Here is a 21,891-nt window from a genome sequence, read left to right on the forward strand (position 1 = left end):
TAGCGCACGTAGCGCCGAAGGGCAAACTGCCGAAGGCAAACCTCGTGACAAAAACCTAACCAAGGGACCCCAATTGAACATGAAGTTTTTAAATTTCCCTATAAAGATATCTGAAAGTCGTTCCATACTCAGTAGTCGCCATAGCCTTGCATGCCATAAAGAAATGGCCGGAGCTGTCGGGCTTTTCCAAGCGGCTGCCAAAGTCAGTTTGGCCGCCCCCAGACACAGCCACATAATGCGCTTATCAGCTCTAGTTTGATGTTCAAGCTGCGGATCCCTGAGTCCCAACAGGACAAAGTCCATTGCGTCCGGGAGTGGGTAACCCAGCACCTCCTTGATGTGGGAGAGGATTTCGGACCAGAATGGCCGGATGGTGGGGCAGTCCCACCAGATGTGGCTGAAGTCACTCAACATCCCGCAGCCTCGCCAACACTTATCTGAGGTCGTGGGGAATATCCGATGCAACTTGGACGGATACAGATACCAATCAAATATAAGCTTCATATGAGCCTCTCTATGATCAGTAGAATGGTTATGTGCCGCCACATCCCGCCATAAGCTCCTCCATTCGTTGCCGGAAATGTCCCTCCCAAGTGTACTCTCCCAGTGGTCCATATATCGAGGTCGAAGGGACACCGCGGTGTCTAGTAGCAACCCATACAGAAAGGAGATCATCCCCTTCATGGTGGATGTGCGAAGAATAAAGGTTTCAAACTTCGTCAATGGTCTAGTAGCGGCATCCACCACTCCAGGGGACGTCGCCCAATGGAGGAGTTGAAGATGACGAAAGCGCTCAGTAGGCATAACACCATAGTCCCGCATACAATTATGGAAAGTTAGAGGCGTGGTACCGTGGAACAGGTTGGTGAGGGCCCTACAGCCACCCTCTCTCCAGACACCAAAGGGTCCATCCGTCAATGCCGGAGGGAAGGGCGGGTTGAAATGGATAGGGGTAAATGGGGACGGGAATGTGGTCCATCGATCATCGCCACTGACCGTGTCCCAGACCTTCAGCACCGTGCTGGTAGGGGGTGCTAATATACGCGTTTCTGGGTCGGTCCACCTTAGGTTTCCAGGCTAGATCCCAAATGGATCGTCCCGCCACACTCCGATCCATATGGAGCCAGTGCTTCTAAGAAAGCTGTTGGGACCATTCCACCATTACTCTCACTTGGGCAGCCTTATATTACAAGTGCATGTCCGGGAACCCCACCACTCCCTCCATTCGTGGACGTCGGAGAACCGCATACAAAAGTCACGCCCGACCGCCTTGCCAGACATATTTCAACATCAAGGTCTTAAGCCAGCAGAAATAATCCACCCCTATCGGAATGGGTAGTGCCTGGAAGAGGTATAGGAGTTTAGGTAGGAGGACCATTTTAAGCGCATGAATCCTACCCAACCACGAGATATATTTTGGTTTCCATCTTTCCAATTCCGCGCGTATCGCCGCCAGCATCGGAGGGAAGTTGGCCTGAAACAGTGCGCCCAGAGTAGAGGTCAGCCGAACGCCCAGATATAACAGGGATGAGGTCGACCACGAGAGTGGGGTAAGCGACCGAATCGGTGCACCTCTTCGGGCGGTAGGGTTAAGTTCAGAATATATGATTTATCGAAGTTGACTTTGAACCCCGCCACCATTTCAAAATCAGACAGCACTGTATGGACATGGGGTAACGATAACACCGGATCCCGAATTGACAGTAATACGTCATCAGCGAAGAGCGAAATCTTGTGTTGCTCACCCATAAAGGGGAGGCCCAAGATCCGTTCGTTCTCCCGAATCGCTAACGTCAACGGTTCTATGCTTAGCGCAAAGAGAAGTGGCGAGAGCGGACAGCCCTGACGTGTTCCGCGGGAATGGTGAAAACTCCTGGATCTGTGTCCGTTAATCAGCACCCGAGAGGTGGGATTGTTGTAATTGGCCTCAAGCATTCTTATGAATCGGGGTGAAAACCCAAAGGCTTCCAACGTGCGATGTAAAAAGCCCCAGTCAACGCGATCAAAGGCTTTTTCCGCGTCAAGCCCTACTAACACCGCCGGTATGCATAACCGCTCAGCCTTCTCAATCAGATGGATTACGCGCCGCAAGTTGTCATGAGTCTGTCGACCTTTTATAAACCCAGACTGGTCCGGGTGGACCAGAGCCGGCATCAAATCCTGCAGCCTGCTAGCAAGGATAGATGAGTACAAGTTAGCGTCCAGGTTGAGGAGCGCTATCGGGCGATAAGATGCGCATTTGGTAAGATCCTTCCCCGGTTTGGGGATGATAGTAATCAGGGCCTCAGCCATGGTATCCGAGGTTCTTCCCTCAGATGCCATCGCGTTGAAAAGGGAAACCAGGTAATCGCAGATGTCCGATGCGAACGTTTTGTAAAACAGGGCTGTGTAACCATCAGGACCCGGGGCCTTGTGGAGTTTCAGAGCCTTAATGGCGTCCAGTACCTCCTCCCTAGAGATGGGGGAAGACAGCAAATCGTTCCATTCCCTGGAGACCTGTGGGATAGGAAGACCACTCAAAAACGCAGACTGGGCCTCTGGATCCAGGGCGTCGTTCGAGTAGAGATCTGCGTAAAAGCAGCCAAAAATGGCTGCCTTGTCTGCATCTTTATGCCGAACAGAACCTGTATGGTCCTGTATGCCCCTGATGTAATCCCTCTCGCGCTTATCTCCAAGCTGCCGGGCAAGGTGGCGCCCAACCTTGTTCCCCTGGGAGTAGGAGACGCGTCTAAGACGTAGGAGGGTACATTCAGCCCGGTTGTTGTAATGGGCTCTCAATTTCCCTCGTACCGCCGCAAGCGGGCGGAGGGTCACCCTAGAGGGGTTCGACTTGTGCGCTTGCTCCAGTGTAGCGAGCTCCGACTCCAGAGCCTCCCTCTCCTTCCACCGAAGCCTGTTAAGATTCCCATTAAGGGCGAGGCACGTACCCCGTATGGAGGCCTTGCACGCATCCCATGTGGTATATACTGACGTATCGGAAGGTGGATTAAGAGCAAAAAAATCTCCTATAGCCTTTCGCAGCTCCCTACAGGACACCTCATCCCGTACCAACGCTGCTGGGAAGTACCACTTCCGCCAGCCGTCCCCCCCTACAGACCAATGTAACCCAAGCACCACTAAGCTATGATCCGATAATGAGAGTGGGAAAATATCAGCCATTCGGATATCTCCCCTGAGGGCCTGGCTAACAAAGATGTGATCTATGCGGGAGTACGAGCGATGGATATGAGAAAAGAATGTATAATCCTTGGTCTGACCAATCCCAATTTGCCTATTTGTCGCTGCGTTTCTTCCGAAAAGACCCCAGTATCTGCCCTGCGCGCCCCCGAGCTATCCAAGTCCCTGTCCCACACCATGTTGAAGTCCCCCAGCAGTATCAAGTGCCCTTCCACAAAGTCCCCCAACTTGTCCATCAAGCATTGTAAAAAACCATTTTGGCCAGCATTCGGAGCATAAACCACAACAAATGTACACTGGCGGCCATATAATGACCCCTTCACCATTAGCCAACGACCCTCCTTATCACCGCTCACCCCCAGGGGTTGAAAGTGAAGAGAGGCCCGGAATAGGAGGGCCACCCCTCTATGCTTAGTGGGTGCTGACGCCCTATAGATAAGGGGGAAATTTCTATGACGGAGTCTCAGTTCATCTCTCCTGGTCAAGTGGGTCTCCTGGAGGGCAACTACATCCAGATGGTGGTCTGAGAGATACTTCCAGAGCTTCTGGCGTTTCTGCGGAGAGTTGAGACCCTTCACATTCCAGATACCTATACTAACTGGCATGGTGACGACATGAGACTCCGTTCTGTGTGCTTGCTAAAATACCCAGAGCCCGGCCCCCGGCCCCCGCCAGCCACCAGTCTACACACCCCTGGATCAGGCCCCTCTCCCAACAACCTCCCCCATACTCTGGTCCACCCCGCCACTCCAGTAACTCCAATGTACCAGACCTCCGAGCCTCCCTGATAAGATGACACGTTGAGCTCTATATACTGAGAACAATCGGATAAAGACATCAAGGGCAAAGTCCTAAGCACCCTCTGTTCATGGGGAACCGTACTCACTCCTCCCCAGCGTCCCAAATAGTTCTCCCCCATGCAAACAGCAAAAATTGTAGAGACCTCAGTGCAGTACAAGATAATAAGTGCAAAGGGGAACACCACTAGCGCCAACAACATCCCATACACACCATCTTTGGTCGCCACCACACCCCCAACCCCAACCCCAACATTCCCCCTGCAGTACCAACCCCCAGAACTCCCCACCTCCCAACCCCCCCTGCAAACAAAGAGTCAAAAAGACAGAACTCAAGGCACTAAACCTGAACAAAGCACTCAGCAGTTCCAATGGGCCACGGGTCACAAGTTCCACATCAGACTGGAATCGGGGTGGGGGCATCACGCTGCTCCAGAGCTCTGCTGAGAATCTGCTAATGTGGCCGAGGTCACCGACGCCACCGCAGCACCCCTTTCCTGCAAGCTAGCAGTGCGGTCCGGACGCCTCTGGTTCGGGGAAGAACCAATTCGATGCCATGAGGAAGACCGATGCCGTCTCCTCGACGGGGAGGGATGTGCCGCCTGAGAGGAAGGAACGTCCTCCAGACCCAGAAGGTCCTTCGCGACCTGCAGGGAGCGGATTTGTGCCAGCCTGTTTTGCCATCGGAATATTATACGGAAGGGGTGCCCCCAGGAGTATGAGATGTTGCGCTCCCGCAAGAAGGCAGTCACCGGGCGGAATTCTCTCCTCTTCTGGAGCGTCGATGCCGCCAAGTCCTGGTAGAGCTGCGGGCGGTGGTCCCTGAATTGTAAGGAGGAGATGGCTCTAGCCTTCCGTAGGATACGCTCCTTCGTTTGAAAATCATGTACACAGACGAGGATGTCCGGGGGGGGGCCACCCCCTCGTCTAGGCAGACCGACTCTGTGCACCCTGTCCATTTTAATTTCCTGCACGTCCTCCTCGTCCAAGATCTGTAAGAACAGGGCCTGGACATACTCTCGCAGGTCTCCAGCTTCACCGTCCCATGGGACCGCCCTAATACGAATGTTGTTCCTCCGGGAACGATTCTCCAAGTCCTCCGCGTGGGCCTGCAGGTCCAAATTCTGTTCCGTAAGGCGAATAACGTCCTGTTGTAGTTGGTGCACATCATTTGCCACACTCAAATCGTGATCTTCCAGGGTCGCCACCCGTTCACCAATTCCATCGACGTCTCTCCGCACCTCCCGGAGATCCGACGCCAGCTGGGCGCGAAGCTCAGAAATGTCCTCCTTGATAGAGGTGAACAGCTCCGTCATGAAGGCCTTGGTGGCGGGCGCCTCCTCGTCCGATTGCCTAGACGAACCACTGGCCCCGGGGGAAGATGGCTGCTGCGATGACTTGGAGGCACCGTCCTTACCCGGCCTTCCTTTGCGTAGTACAGTGGACATCATGGAGGTCCGGCTTCGCCGTGGGACCAAGGCTATCGTACCTTCACAAGGGACGAGGAGTGCTCAGGCGCAGCGTAAGGCCTCACCAGGTATTCAGGCCTCCATGTTGCCGCGTATCTGCGCCACAGGCAATGGCCGCCTGACCAAGATGGCGGCTCAGAAGCTTCCCGCCAGAGGAGCGCCCAAGAGTCAATGCAGGGACAGTGTCGTCTGGCAACCAATCCCGGGGTCTCCGCCTCTGTAAATCAGGGCCACGAAAGCGGACCCCCTGCTCCAAAGACGCTCCCCTGCTGACCCTCCAAAACTATGACTCAGCCACCAGCGAGGGGACAGCGCAGGTCAGACTGTCAGCCCGCAAGGCGAAATAGGCCTCTAGTTCCGCTCACTCGCCGGACCGGGGTCCACAGAGCAGGGACAGTTCCTTTGGCTCGTAGCTGCTTCACGCTAAGGGCATCACCTCAGGGTGTTGAGTTGCTCGCAGGTGCAATGGGGACGTCCCACTCCACCAGTGGCCGAAAATAGCTACCTTTGCGCAGTCCACCAATGGCCGCACCCGGCCTCCCACAGCTCCGCCGATAGTCCGAGGTACACCCTCCACGTGGCCAGTTGTCCACCGAGTCCCTCGGGGCAGTTGCAACAGAGCACCCAATACCGCCTCAGTGCCTCAATGGTGCACCGCAGCACTGGCACGCGATAAGGAGGGCAGGAGCGACCCGCGGCCTCGCGATGCCACGCCCAGCCGGCGCCGGCGCCTCTGCACTCACAGGTCGGCCTCTCCCTCACGCAAGACCGGTGCGTAGTAGGCCGGATGACGACCCTCCCGCAATGGCGTTCTCCGGTCTCCTGTTGCCTCGCCGGGAGCTCCGGACCTCTCCACTCGATGTCGGTGGCCTCTACGGGTATCTCAGGGTCGGTTGGCGCCCCGTAGGCGATGCTATACAATGCTTAGCAGGTCGGGCGCCGGAGAGACTCAAAGGCACGTCTTACTCCGACACCATCTTGGCCACGCCCCCCAAGTTGTATTTTTTAAATGTAGATCTTACTGTACTCTATTCATAACTTGAATCTGAACTTTGCACTGTAGTAATAAATATGTGAATGTGTGTTTATTAGTACAGTTGCTCTAAACACCAGGTGTTTTTGGGCCACACTTAGGGCCTTATTACGATGACGGCCGGATGATCGTCCGACCGCCATTGTTGTGGGATGGTAACCCCTGACTAGTAGTCGACGGTTCCTGTCAACATATAATAATGCATGCTCTTTTCTATTGTGGCTTTTGCTGTGACCTGCAAAAGGGGTGCAGCACAAGATGGAATAGAAAAGGGCATGTTTGCAAACATCCATGTACTTTATGGTGCCTGGATGTTTGGGGGCGTCACAAGTGTCCCCCTGGCCCCATAGCAGAGGCTTATGAGGGACGATGGCCCTGCTAGGGGCCCCCAAAGTCCCTTTCAGCTGCCGGTTTATGGCAGTGGGACCGCCATGAACAGGCAGTCGGAAAAGTATATCCTAATCCCTACGGCAGCGCCTGCGCAGGCACCGCTTCATTGTAGGGATTAGGATCTGAGCCTCTGTCCCAATGTGCTCCTTGAGCCTTTCGCAGGCAGCAGTCTATCCCCGCCTAACTCTCCCTAACCGCCGGAATGGTACTCTGGCAGTCTGGTATAGATGTCGGTGGGACCTCCACAAACGACCTGTTGGTGGCAGTCCCACTTACATTGTAATGATGCCCTTAGTTTAGCGGCTTTGCAAAAACATGTGTGTGTATATGTGGGCAGTAAAGTATTTTGTTTAATCTTATTCTCATTTGTATGGTCTGGTTTGACAGCACAGCTGTCGCCAATACTTTTGTGAGTCACCAGGAGAGAGGCTTTGGCTTTGCTCAATTGTTGGAAGTCAGATGAACATGTTTTGATTTGGCAGAAGATGCGTGCTTCCACAAACAAGTGCTTGCCCGCTCCACTGCTGTGATCATGTTGTTTATTTATCCAGCTGCCTTAGCTTCAACTTTCAGGGGCACGTCCCCGGTATTGTTATGCTGTTAAAGATTCGTAGATAACTATATAGTTTATAATGTTATTCTCTGGCAGTAGCACAGCTGGAAGGAATTCAGTCATTCCTTTCCAAGCTGCACATGTGCTTCCAATGACTTCCCAGCCATTACCTTAAAACAAGTGTTCTAATCTTTTCATCAGACATTTTCCTCTCTTTATGGAAGGACTGGAGGAGCAGACTGGGTATCACGAACTGTCTGAATGCAATATTAGAAAATTATACCAAAATTAAAAAGAACACTAATTCTTACTCTAATGCTGATCATAAAAGTAACCCTGGGCAATGATTAGTCAGATGACTCAGATGACACGTAACTTATATTTCTTCTGGACGGTGACCGAGCTGTATACTTCAACGTAGTTCAGAGCTGCCTAAGTTCTGTTAAACAGTGTCTGGATTCCAACCTTCTTCATTGTAATTCATCAAACACTGTAGTGTTGGTAAGTCTGCCTTCTGCAGTTCTAATTGGTGGCCTACTGAACTGGGAGTCACCCACTCCCCTGCTCCATAAGAGATCTTTGATCCCTGATGGATGTTCACTGAATATATTCCCAGACTGGCTTCTCCCATTTTTTGTCTTTTGAAAATACTCAGAAACAATCCATTTCTCTTCCACTTTAACCTTCCTATGACAGTAGTTCAGTCTTTGATTCATCAACTCTCTTTTTCTAGGTTTTCCATAACATCTGGTGAGTGCAACATCTGCAATTTATCTAGAATTCTGCTGCTTTCCTTAATTTGGGAATACACAAAATATGTCTCTTTCCAATTAAAATCTCTTCACTGGTTACCTATCCCTAAGAATAGTCTGTTCACTCAGAATTTGATATTGTATGATTCTTCAAGTTAAACCACTCTGTGTTCAGCCTCGCATTTCTCGTTGCTGCCCCTCATGACCTTTATGATCCACTTGTAGGACCATTTTTATAAAATAAAAAATAATTCCTAATTTATATGTTGTGTACTTAGCTTGACTTGGCCTCAGACAGTTTACATTGATATCCATTTATGTTTGGAGAAAGTAATGTGCACTTTTATTTTATGGGAACAAGCCTTTCCAAGTGCATGTTTCTGTGTGCTTTTCCAGTTCAGAAAATGAAAACCTAAGCCTTAGTATAGTACATTGTATGAATATATTTCTCCAAGGATGCCATGCCCAGGGTGTTCCTCTCTTTATAGCTCCTCCAGAGCCCGGACGCTTGCCTGCAACTTTTTATTTCCTTGTATACAGTTTGGGAGGTGCCTGGGTCCCCTCACAGGCCCCATAATGGAGGAGTTTAATCCCTCCATTTTAATGATTTTATGATTTAAGTTCCACACTTTTTATATCCTTAACTTTCTTTTACCAGTCAGCAGTGAATGTAGGGGAGCCTGCGATCACTGCAGGGGTTGCTAGACCCCAGCTTAAAGTACCTCTTTATTTCTCCGCTCATTCCCCCTCGTGCTCCGGCGCCGTCTTGGGCCACGCCCCCTACCCTGGAGGCTACTTAATGAAGATCTCAGCGCATCCCCGCAGCTCCTCCTGAGCCCGGACACTTGCCTGCAACTTTTTATTTCCTTGTATATAGCTTGGGGGTGGCTGTCTCCCCTCACCGACGCCATATTGAATGAGTTTATGATTTAAGATTTGCACATTTTATTTTGCTTGGCTTTTCTTATTTCAATAAACAGTGATCGTAGGGGAGCCTGCAGGGTTTGCTGGACCCCAGTTTAAAGTCCCTCTTTATTCCTCCACTCATTTTCCCTCGCGCTCCGGCGCTGTCTTGGGCCACGCCCCTACCCTGGATGGCTACTTAATAAAGATCTGAGCATAACCACGAAGCTCATCCTGAGCCCGGTTGCTTACCTACAACTTTTATTTCCTTGTATACAGTTTGTGAGATGCCTTGCTAATGATTTTATGATTTAAGCTTCACACTTTTTATTTCCTTACCTTTCATTTACCAGAAAGCGGTATTCGTATGGGAGCCAGCGATCACTGCAGGGGTTGCTGGTGACCAGTTTAAAGTACCTATTTATTTCTCCATTTGTTTTACCTCACACTCCGGTGCCGTTGTGGGCCATTCCCCCTACCGTAAAGGGCTACTTAATGAAGATCTCAGCATGTCTGCGCATCGGATGCACCGCTGGTGCGTCGAAGCCTTGACTAAGGCAAGCCCATCTGCAGATCGACTAAGGCAAGCCCATCTACAGATCGCGCCTAGCACCAGAACCCCTGCTCCATTTGCTCCAGGTAAAACGCCATCCCTGTTGGCATACTAGAGTAGGGAACTGCATGCACTAAATAGTTCATACCAAATGCTGAAGTCTGCCTGCGCTTGCTTTGACCTAGTGGGGCTCTTTAAAGTGCCCAAACTTACTTGCGCCGCCTGTGGCCTCTCTCTGATGGCCCATACTACATCAGCACTGGACTTTTCTTCCCTCTCAGTTAGAGTTACCCCCAAAGCCAGGAACAGTGGCAGCACCAAGATTCAGGCCGCCCTGATCAATGCACGCTCTCTTCCTAAACAGAAGCACAAAATACCCAAATTAATAGGTAGCCGCTTTCTTTATCTCTTCTTTATCACCGAGACGTGGCCAGATCCCTCGTCGGACCCGGATTTCTGTACAGCCACTCCTGCAGGTTTCTCTGTTTACAGACAAGATAGGCCCATTAAAAAAGGTGGTGGTCTAGCTCTTATCTATCGTAATGCCATCACAGTTAAAGGAGGGCTTGTTCCCTCTATGGCCTGTGAAGCCTGGAGCTTCAATATTTCAGTCTCGGAACACCAATCTTTTAAAGGGCTGTTTGTTTACCATTCTCCCAGTCACAGGGGAGACTTTTTAGTGACTCCGAACAGCCTAGTAGAAGCTGCAGCCCAAGAGTCGAGTTTTACTATAATGGGGTATTTTGATTTTCATCCAGAGGTTAATAATGACAAGGACTAAGGTCGCCTCATTATGGTGTTGGGATCAGTGGGCCTCTTGCAGGAAGCAGGCCTACCCACCCATGCTGCTGGACATACCTTATACGGCCTCTTTACTAACAATGAGGACATAACTTTCAAGGAGGTTCTTCCGTTAGTTAGTTTAGTCAGACCATTATGCAGTCCTATTCCTTTGGAGGTGAACTCCCCCACCCTAGGCAGGTGCTCTCCAAATATTTCAGAACCTGGAAGAATATAGACCACAGGCTTCGTAGACAAAACCTTTAGGGCACTAAGCCGGTTCTTTCCTATGACCCAGTGCAGGCAGCCTTGAGCTATACAGATTGGCTTCATGCGTCTTTCGCCAAATTAGTTCCCTACAAGACAACCTCTAAAAATAGAACCACACCCTCAGCCCTGTGGTACTCGGAAGTCTTGAGGCTCGAGAAACAGCATTGTAGGAATCAAGAAAGACTCTTGCATCGGGATTACAAGAGCCAGGAGAAATTAATCTATAAAAAACTTTGGGCAACTACAAACATCTCCTTTTTAATGAGAAAAGCAGCTACTGTTTAATAGAAATGGAAGCTGCTTAAAATTCTACTAAACTCTTATTTCAGGTGGTATCCAAACTCAGGACCCTGCCTTGTAATTTGGCCAATCTAGTGACTCAATCAATTTGCAATTTCTTAGTTTTCAATCTAAAGTAGACTCCATCTATTCCAACGTTGATGCCTCACTCTTATCTCCAACCAGTTCAGACTACCTTATGGAATATTTAGGAAATTTATCTCTGAGATAGTTCACTCCTGTCTACTCAAAGCTAGTAGTGTACATGGTGAGGGTGGCTTAATCAGGATCACCCTTGAACCTGTGTCTGCCAGCTACCCTTAAGGAGTCTTCTGGGCTAATTGAGCCAGTTATGGCTTTTAATTCTATGTTTACAGTTGGTGTCTATTCTTCTCAATGGAAAAAAACTTCTATCGTGCCCCTATTAAAGAAGTCAAACCTTGACCCGGAAGAAACTAATAACTATCGCCCATTGAACGTCTGCCTTTGCCCACCAAATTAGTGGAAAAGATTGTAAATGACCAATTGACCCAATTCATTCAGGCCCACAATTTGTTGGATGACAAGCAATTTGGCTTTAGGAAAAGCCATGTACAGAAACAGCGCTCATCAAAGCTACGGATAGAATAAGGTTTGCGTTGGATAAGAGTAGTGCAGCGAATTTGGTCCTCTTGGACCTAACTGCAGCCTTTGATATGGTTGATCATGGTCTCCTGATCACCTGTATCTCCTCCCTAGGCATCAGGAACAAGGCCAAAGCTCTGTTTGCATCCTTCTTAGCCAACAGAGCCCAATCAGTTAAATTGGGTGATTTTGAATCCCCTTCTTTTTCTCTTCCGTGTGGAGTCCCACAGGGCTCCTCATCAGTCCTATGCTTTTCAATATCTACATGTCCAAACTGGCAGGTGTGATTAAATCTGCTGGCTTAAGTCTTACTTCATGTGCAGCTGATACTAAAATTGTTTTTGCAGTCCATAAAGACGGATACTGCGTCTCAGCTAATTATCATGATGGTATGTTGGCGGTGAGTATCTGGATGTCCAATCACTTCCTCAAATTAAATTCCTATAAGACTGAGGTGATTGTGTTTGGTAACCTCTCTCCGGCATGATCCTCCCGTTGGTGACCAGACAATCTTGGACTGCCTCCTGTTCCAGTCACCAAGGCAAAAAATCTCGGGGTAATCTTTTATGACAAGCTATCGTATAAAAACTATGTCAACTCAGTAGTCTCCTCATCCTTCTACATCCTCAGAATGGATAAGAAACTGTTTTCTTTCATTCCCTTTGAAGCCAGGAAGATGATCATATCAGTCTCGATCGTGATTAAGGTAGTCTATTGTAACGGTCTACTGATTAACACTCAGTTATCAATCTTAAACAAACTGCAACTTATTCAAAATACTGCTGCTAGACTGATGTCCAGCACACTGAAAACTCATTCTGTGTCTAAAGAGATTAGACAACTGCACTGGCTGCCTATCAGAAATAGAATAAAATTTAAGGCGCTGTGCATTGCCTATAGAGCCACACATAATATAGGACCCGAATTTTTGAAGAAATCGTTAAAGAGTTACGCTCCGAAGAGGTCACTGTGCTCGGCCGGCACAAATCTTCTGGTTGTTCCAAGAACATATAGATCCAACTAGGGTGACAAAAGCTTTGTTGTGGCTACTGCTAAGCTCTGGAATTCTCTTCCCTGTCAAATTAGAGACTTGCCTTGACTCTTAACATTCAGGAAAAATGTAAAACCTCGCTTTTTAATAATTGGGTTCCCTTTAACTGTCTTCTTTCACTCTTGGTATTTGTGTGCTCTATAAATTGTTATAACATAACATAACTTTAAAGGTCCTTTGCTCGAGGTCTTTTCTAGGGCCCATTCATTAGCTGAACTCCCTATTGTACTTCTGTATATATAAATGCTGTTATTTCCCTGCTTTCTTTTACACACCTCATTTATTAAAGTGTAGTAAAGTAGGTGTTTTTAGATTGATCTTATTGAATGTATCTTATGTACTAGAATATTGATTTGTCTGTGTATTGTTACATTGCTAGTCCGTCCCTGTCAGACCATTAGAACTAACTAAAATGTGTGTGGCTTTTCTGTCTAAATCCCTATAACAATGATGTTTTTGAGGTATGCACCAGTTCTTTCTGGGCATTCTTGGTAGGCAGACTCTGTGCAATTCTTTTTATTTATATTATATTTATATTTCTTGGACTTTCTAGCTGTGCAGACTCTATGTCAGTCTGTCATTTGATTAAAACTTACTCTTGAGTCCATTAATTTAGCAGCAGACTCATTGTCATTCCTTTTGCTTAACTATATTTGGTTCTGGCCACTTACTTGCTTTGAAGGTAGACCTTATATTGATCCTCTTCCGTTATTTTAATTTACTATTAAGGAATATAAAGCTAGTTCCCTAACTAAGAATTTTTACCTTCAGTATTGATCTTAATTTTTAATAAACCTTATGGCGTTTTCCCCTAAGTTTTTTTTATGATGGTTTTCTTGATTGGTTTGGATACACACAGTCTTATGAAGACTCAGGTAGTCCCTATCCTATTCAAGAACTGTCTTAATTATTTTTATTAGAGCATCAAGACACTTCTGCATATCGAATGCTACTTCAAAAAATCTAACATGCTAGGGTCAACCATATGGAAAACTGTTGATTTCACTTTTTTTGGTAAAATTGTCAATGAAATCTGGCGAGCAATAGTGTTCAGGCTGATACAGAGAATATTCAATTATAACTTTTTTTACAATGCTAAATGCAGCAGATTGTGCTGCCTTTAAAACGTTAGATGAACAGGGTTAACTTGTTCTTGATTTAGACCCTCTAGTTAATTTGCTGGAATGGTGTATAAAGTCAAACTGTTTTGCGATCGGGTTAGGTGGCATTGTTTCCCTTCCTTAACACAAATATTGCTAAAACTAATAAGAGGTGTGCCAGTAATGTGGCATACTTTCCAATAATTGTGAAAATGAACTTGAAAATCTCTGGAAGTCTTTCTCTGCTGGGTGAGCTTTCTGGAAATCACAACCAGAAACAGAAGCAATGCATCTGCTGGTTATTCCTCAAAAGTCTGTGAGAAGTTGTTATTGTTTCCAAAAATAGTGGCCGGTAATATACCCAACTTGTTCTATATTAGAATCTTAATCATTCCCAAGTTATTGAACTCAAAAGAATGGAAGATTGAGTTGGCATTGTCTAGATTTAAAATATTGAACTGAAGATCACATATGTTGTTGGTGAGCAGATAACTCATTAGGCTATACTGCCTCCAGCATATACTTATGTCCCCAAGCTATTCAGAATTTGAAACATTCCAGCTTTCGGTATATTACTTTGCTTCAAACACTTGGCAATTGCGATCTAAGAATACGCTATTTTGGTCACTTAATTTTAGGGACCTAAGCCTTCGCTGACACAGTCCAGATGGTAAAAAAAAAGAAGGCGTCCAACTATATGAAGAAATGGACATAAATATCCCAGATTGAAGCCATGTCAAATTCAACATCCTAAAATGTGTCCTTCCAATGCTACCTTCCTCTAAATGCAGTGGGGTTTGAAACTTTGCTCGCTACTAGTTGCTAAGAAAGTTCAATTTAAGACCTTGTAATAGATTTAACAGAAAAGTGATGGAAACCATCACACAGTCTAAAACTGGGATTAAACAAGGTTTATGTTGGAAAATAGCTCTAAAGTAAAGCAAATTAAGTATAGTAAAAATGCCCCTTTGTGTTATGGTCAAAAGTAGCCTTCAAGTATAGCCCCTTCTTTATGAATGATGGTTTCCACTTCAAAATAACTTGTTGATGCCACAGATGTATTGACTAATGGAGTCTAAAGGTTCCCAGATTCTGGAAGCCAAGATGTGAGGATGGACTCTTTTTTCGAGGTGTTTGCATACTGGCATTCCTTTCTAGAGTCTCTTAGAAACTGTGAACAACATAATATAAATAACATAACATGAAACAAAAAAGTAATGTAGTATAATTCATATTATATCACATTACATAACCTGCTATTTGAGTTATTGTAGCATGTCTGGACCCTTTTCGTGGGTGAAAAGAACAAGGAGAAAGAATATATCATCAATATTTGTACTACGGAAAATTTGAATACATTGTGCCTGGCCTATTCATTAAAGAAATTCTTGAAAGAAAGGTTCTTACCTTGTGTATCGCCCCATCCAGTAACATAACATTTTGCTTTGTCTTGTACCATATAGTTTTTAGATGGTAAACAGATTGGCTGCACTTCATCAGTATATACAACTGGACTGTAACAAAAAAAAATCAGATGCCTTTTTCTCATTCCATTTTATAGCAAGTAATAAATAGGCTAATGAAGGTCCCCATGCCTGAATCTTAAATGCTTCTTTGTATTCTTCTAACTTTCCTCTTTTTCTTTCTAGTTAAATATCACTTCCGCTACGTTAATATGGAGTGGTTTTGAGGACTATTTCACTTTTTTACTTATTCATCACCATAACATTTATTTTGGGAATCCATAAGTTCAGTAAGAACACAAATGATTAAATTATGCCCACTTCATTATCTGTGGAACAATGGTCAAGTGGTTTATTCTGAAATATGACATTTAATGGTAAGTATGAACCGCATGGTTGAATACAAAGTGAAACACAACATTGCAGTCCATCAAAATCCTGGAAACAACATAAATTAGGGTATGTTAGACAAAAGACATTATTATAAAATCCAATGGCTTTGTTTTCCACATTTTAAATGACAATTGATGAAAAGGATAAAAAAACCTTTGTGCGGCTCATGATGGTCCTTAGGCATGAATGTAGATAAAAGTGACCAGCAAATGAGAAAAATATTTTCTATAAGTCTAATGATAAAATTGTATTAACTGATTGTCATGTCGGAAGAGGATCGTTGTGCTGCAGTACAAAAAAGATTTGAAATTCCCAAACTACTTTTAATAACAGTGTTAATACAGAACCAGTAATGAGTTTGGGGCCAGATGTAGGAAAACATTTAATAGTCCCAAACCGTGTCATTTTCCAATTCACAGGGTATTTGACTGCTAAATGGCTTTTGAGTATTTATCAAACACATTTTGCTGGCCATTAATTGCTTATTGAATCCTAAAACGGCTTTAGAAATTCAAAAGGAACTGCAATTTGGAAGGGGGCATGATTATGGTGTCCCTTCTTGACTATGATTCAGAATACTATATATCAATGGTTTGGTTTGCAACCGTAATTTTGGTAGGAAACCATTGACATTTTCCAAGTCCTCAAAGTAGGTGGTAATTGATTTTAATGGGAAAGGGTCCTTCCCTTTGGTGAATCTAAAAATACATTTTTTGGGGAGTAAGCAGTAGATCAGGTGACCACTGCCAACTTTTAAACAAACATTTGTAAAATAAATATATATATTATTCTTAAGTGACCTGGTTCCTTTATTGAAAATAGGCTGCATTTAAAAATACATTTCTTTTAATTAAATGTGATCACAGGCTTGGTGTCCTGCTGACCACAGAAGATCATCACCCTGTGATAGCATCCAGTCAGAGTGAGAAGTAATTAGTGACCTATCTCATGAACAGAAATGAGGTAGGTTGAATTGCAACCCACTCTGTATGGTGATTTTGGGAACCGAACAAATAGTACATAGGTTACTTTTTAAAATAAGAATCGATTCACAAAATTTTGGTTTGCATTTTCTGACCACTTTTTGCAACTGTCTGGGTCCAAAACATTGGCGAAAAATAACCAAACAATTTGCTCAAAAATCAAATAAGTGAGATTGATTTCTCTGCCTTCAACACACATTCCGAGTGATTTTGACAATGTTCAAACAAGACAATGGGCATCAGTGGTATAATTTACAGAGATACCACCCTAAGTAAGCAAGGTAATGCCAGAAAGAGCGAGGAAAAAGAAGGACAAGGCTTTTGAGAGTGCCATGTAGGAAGCCTTTTTGAAGACATTTCAGCAAACTCAGATAATTCATCTCTTTCCTTCATACTCAGACACAATAAAGAAACTCATTAACTGAGTGTCACAACAGATATTGACTCCATTGAGTCCATGACATTTGTGTCTGAACTCAATTACAGTGCCTTTGGGGATCCTCTAGGAGAACTAATTGAAAACTTGGGGTAAACACACACTACTATGTTGACAACACCAGTGGTACTCCAGAATCTCAGCAACACTGATTTTACACTATTCTACCTGCTTCAGGCCAATGCAGAATTTTTTTATCTCCAAATTGTTTTATTGAGCAGAGCATTAGGTACAAGGAATACATAATATACTTAATATCATTATTATTAAAAGCAGTTTTACAAAAACGAAACGACAGCTTCTCAATACACAAAAAACAAGCTATAGCTGTAGCAGCTAAGCACAAATTAACAATGTGCAAATTTGTCTTGAGGAAAGCAGCAATGAAAAAAGTTACTAGTGCATCTAAAGTGCAATACCAATAAAGTGCTTGTGCCTTATTATCGCCTAAAGCCATCACAACTATGATATCCTAAAAAACTATATATATATATATATCTGTAGCAGCTGAAAACAATATTTAAAAATACTGAAGAACACTTCATCCAATCAAGTGCAACAACTAGAAAAATGCTAGTGCTTCTAAAATGCTATATAAAATAAAGTGCCAATGCATTATAAGGAAAACTGCTACATTAAATTCACAAAGACGAGTGTTAAGGTCCCTCTTTTAATTTTTCTAAATCGTTAAAAAACTTCCAATTTTTTTTGTATTTCCTAGTGGCCCCCACCCATCTAGCATAGGCGTCTTCAAATCTTCGAGTCCTTTTCATTTTATTGAACCATTTCAAATGAAAGGGGGCTTCACTAGATTTCCAATTCTGCAAAATTAAAGAACGGGCTACCGTACAAGAAATAGATACAAAAGCCTTTTCGGCCTCTGATAACATCTTTCCATCACTGCAAAGTCCAAACAAAGCGGCTTCGGCCTCGAGTGAAACACTCTTTCCGATTGCTTGCTTGATATCAGAAAAAACTGACTCCAAAAAAGGCCTCAGCCGTGGACATACATAAAAAGTATGGTGCCAACCACCTTCCCCATCTATCTGGCAGAGAAAGCACTTGTTCTCTACCCCCGGGAATCTTTTTTTTTAGGGCGGCCGGAGTTAAATAGGAAAGCCATTGTGACAGGAAGGCCATCCTTTTAAAGTTTGCGGCACGCAGTGATTTACTTCCTAGATAACAGATGGCCTCCCAATCCTTCAAAGCCAGCCTACATCCTGTCTCCCGAGCTATTTTACCCAAATGGCTCTCTATCACGGAAGCCTGGCCTTGCTGGTGTAACAGCCTGTACCAGTTTCCCACACCATTAATATTGGCCCCGGAGAGAGCTACCACAAGTTGATTAGGGGCATCCAATATGCAGCATGTATTTTTTAACAAATGAACAACCCATAAATATTCAAAGAGGGACGGTTTCTGGTGACTCTCCAGCCTTTCCAGTACTTCTTTCCAGGAAATCGGCCTGTTTTGAGTTATAAAATGTCTTATCTCGGATAATCCACAGCTTTCCCAGATGTTAATATGCCTTGATTGTAGCTGGAGACCGAGACTAGTACATTCTCTTAATTTCAAATATTGGAGACCCGAAGAGCCTGTCTTTTTAAAAAAGGACTGAAATCTAAAAAAGTAGTCTTTTAGAGTCTTGCATCGTGTTTTTTTAGGGAGTTTTTAAAAACACTCGAGTTTGTGAACCAATTTTTTACATCATTTTATCTACAAAAAAGCTGTCTCTGGTTCATTTAGATCCCATCAGACCACACACTAAATCTAAAAAAGAGTCCTCATAGTATGTTCTCAAATGTGGCAGAGCTAAGTCCCCTTCTGGGAAAGGTAATTGCACCACAGTCAATTTCACCCTTGGAACTTTCTTGCCCCAAACAAATTCCATGAGTAAGGTTTCAATTTCCCTAAAATAAGACAGATTTATCTTGATTGGGACATTAGTAAACAAAAACATAAGCAACGGAATTATGGACATTTTAATTAATGAAACTCTACCCACTATCGATAGGGGGAGTAGTATCCATTGTTCCAAGGGATTCTTAATCTTATCCTTCATTCCTAAATAGTTCAATTCATATAGCTGTTGGTACTGGCTAGATACGAATATCCCGAGATATCTTGTAGGGTCAGACTTAGCTGCTTGTGTCTTCAAGCAAGATGGAAAAGAGTTCAGATCTGCGTTGAGGGCAAGAACTTTGGTTTTATTGACATTAATTTTATACCCGCCGATTTGTTCAAAATTAAAAATTCCCTTAAAACCGTTTCAGAATTGTTTTTATCGGGAGTCAGGTATAAAATAATGTCGTCTGCAAAAAGTTTCAACTTAGCCATGCCAGGGATCGGTGGTTTGATAGCAGTATTATTTCGGATTTTAATAACCAAAGGCTCTATGAAGAAGGTAAAAAGCAATGGCGAAAGCGGACAGCCCTGCCTGGTTACACGATTTTTTTTATGGTTCCTGCTCGACTTGAATTTATTACTACTAGAACTGTGGCCCCCTGGTGGATATTGCGCATCATATTAATGACCTGGGCAGGAAAGCCAAACTGACCAAGGGTAACAAACAGGGTTCTCCAATTCACAAGGTCGAACGTTTTCTCAGCATCAACCATTACAATACTTGCCGGAATAAGATTTGTGTTAAAATATTCCGAGGCCTGTATTAAAAACTGGGTATTGGCCGTCATTGATCTACCTGCTATAAAGCCAGTCTGATCTATGTGAATAGTCTCTTGGGCGGCAAGTAAAAAACGGTCTGCCAATACTTTCATCAGAATGTTATAGTCTGAATTCAAGAGACTGATGGGCCTATATGAATTTACATCTACAGGGTTTTTATCTTTTTTAACAAAGGACTCAATTGTTGCTTCTTTAAAACCTGCAAGAACTAAACCACCGTTTGCAACAGAGTTAAATAATTTTTTTAGGGGGTAATTAGTTCTTTTGAAAAAACTTTATAAAATTTGATAGGGAAGCCATCCTGCCCACAAACTTTAGCCTCGGATGTTGTTTTAATGGCTGCCGAGATCTCAGCGGCTTCCACATCCGAACCCAATTCGCTGACCCGATTATCTGGCAGTTTGGGAACATTCATATTTATGAAGTATTCCTGGATCGTCTCCTCCTCCACTAAATATTCAGTAGAGTAAAGCTGGCGAAAATGGCCCACAAAGATCTGGGAGATCTCGCCGCTATTAACTGCTTCTTGACCAGTGCAGAGGTCTACCACTTTAGATATTATAGCTGATTCTTGTTTTTTCCTTGTTGAGTTTGCCAAGAATTTACCAACTAGTTGGCTTTCTTCATAAACCCTTTGTTGAAATATTTGTGAGTTACAGACCTCTTCTAAAATGAAAAAAATCCCTCAACGCTGTGTTTGCCTGTTCATATTGATTCATGAGTAGCTGAAGTTGAAGAGCGTATTCCTGTTCCACCTCTGCTTGTAGTTTAGCTATCTTAGTCCTCCGGGTGTTGAACTGGGAAGCCGTAAAGCTATTATCTGCACGTGGGCTGCCGCCTTAAACCCCCCACAGTGAGAAGGGTGCTGCGGTATTCTCATTGATCTGAAAATATTCCAAGATCCACTCTTTAAATATTTTTACCCTGTCCTCATCCTGCAAAAGGAGACGGTCCAGCTGCCACCTGGGCCTTTCCCTACTTCCTCCCCCGAGCACCATTTCTACCCCGACATAAGCATGATCTGAAAAAGGGTTGCATCCAATGCCAGCCCCTAGAACCTTGAGGGATCTAGATGTTAAAAAAAAATCAATTTGAGACTTCGTCTGAAAACGGTGCGAATAGCAGGTAAAAAATTCCTTGTCTGAATTGATTTCCAGCCAAAGATCTACCAGTTGGTATTCTTGTCTAATGGCTTCCACTAATTTTTTTGTATTTGGTTTTAGTTGTTTTTTGTTCTTATAAGAAGTGTCCTTCCTTAAGTCCTGTATAAAATTAAAATATCCTCCAAAAATTACCTGCCCAGGTGCTCCTATCAATAACTCGTTAATTTGGACCAGGGGTACGATATCATCTGATACAGGACCATAATAATTTATAACATTCTTAATTTTCCCCTGTAACCTTGTTACCACCCAGATCCATCTACCATGTCTATCCCTATGCACTTGTAAAACTTCCCAGGGAAGTTTACTTGAGAAATAAATTGCTACTCCTCTCACCGCAAGGCCTGAAGATGCAAAAAACACTTTTGAAAAAACCTTACGTATAAATAATTTAGGAGAATTAGATTTCAAATGTATCTCCTGAAAAAACAAAACTTGGGGATTTAGTGATGTCAACCATCTAATAAGAGCGCTATACTTCTTTTTGTTTAGCATCCCGTTTGCGTTGACTGATAGGATCTTACATCTTCTGTTTCTATGATTGATTCTGCCATTAGAGTAGGTTCCTAGCCCACTCCATACCAAAACTTTGACTTATGTGTTTTCTGTACCTTTTGCTCCAACTTTTTTTTCTGCTGTGAATCCTACCCCAAACCCACCCTTCCCACCCCAAAAGACCCCACCCTCCCTCACAAAATTTGAAAAACCCCCTTGGTGATCACAGTAGCCAGATTTTGCCACTCCCGTCTAACCTCCTGGGTGTCATGGATTCACACCCTAGGTGATCCCGCTAACCCCCAAGCCCCAAGCAATACCTTTAAAGCAATCCAAAATTGGCTAACAAATAAATACATCTTGTATTAAAGGAAGTGAAGCCCATTTCATGTAAATACTCTATCAATATATATTTGCTTTTTGCGTTGAATCCTAACGAGATCTCTTTTAACAATGCTCTGGCTTTTTCCAAGTCAGAAAACATGAAAAACTTCCCTTCCACTAAAACTCTCAGTTTCGATTGTTGAGCGATTGATGCTTGC

The 21,891-nt window shown here is 44.4% G+C and overlaps 1 protein-coding gene across 1 annotated transcript in view; it reads right to left on the reverse strand.

The window, feature by feature from the left end:
* PLG (plasminogen) overlaps nt 1-21,891 on the reverse strand; it is a 330,074-nt gene that overhangs the window by 6,577 nt on the left and 301,606 nt on the right. Inside the window, exon 18 of the mRNA XM_086927242.1 lies at nt 15,139-15,245. Coding sequence (XP_086783368.1) covers nt 15,139-15,245 — 107 coding nt within the window. The remainder of the gene's footprint in view (nt 1-15,138; nt 15,246-21,891) is intronic.

This window comes from Lissotriton vulgaris, chromosome 6, assembly GCF_964263255.1.
Source record: "Lissotriton vulgaris chromosome 6, aLisVul1.2, whole genome shotgun sequence".
Classification (NCBI taxonomy): Eukaryota; Metazoa; Chordata; class Amphibia; order Caudata; family Salamandridae; genus Lissotriton; species Lissotriton vulgaris.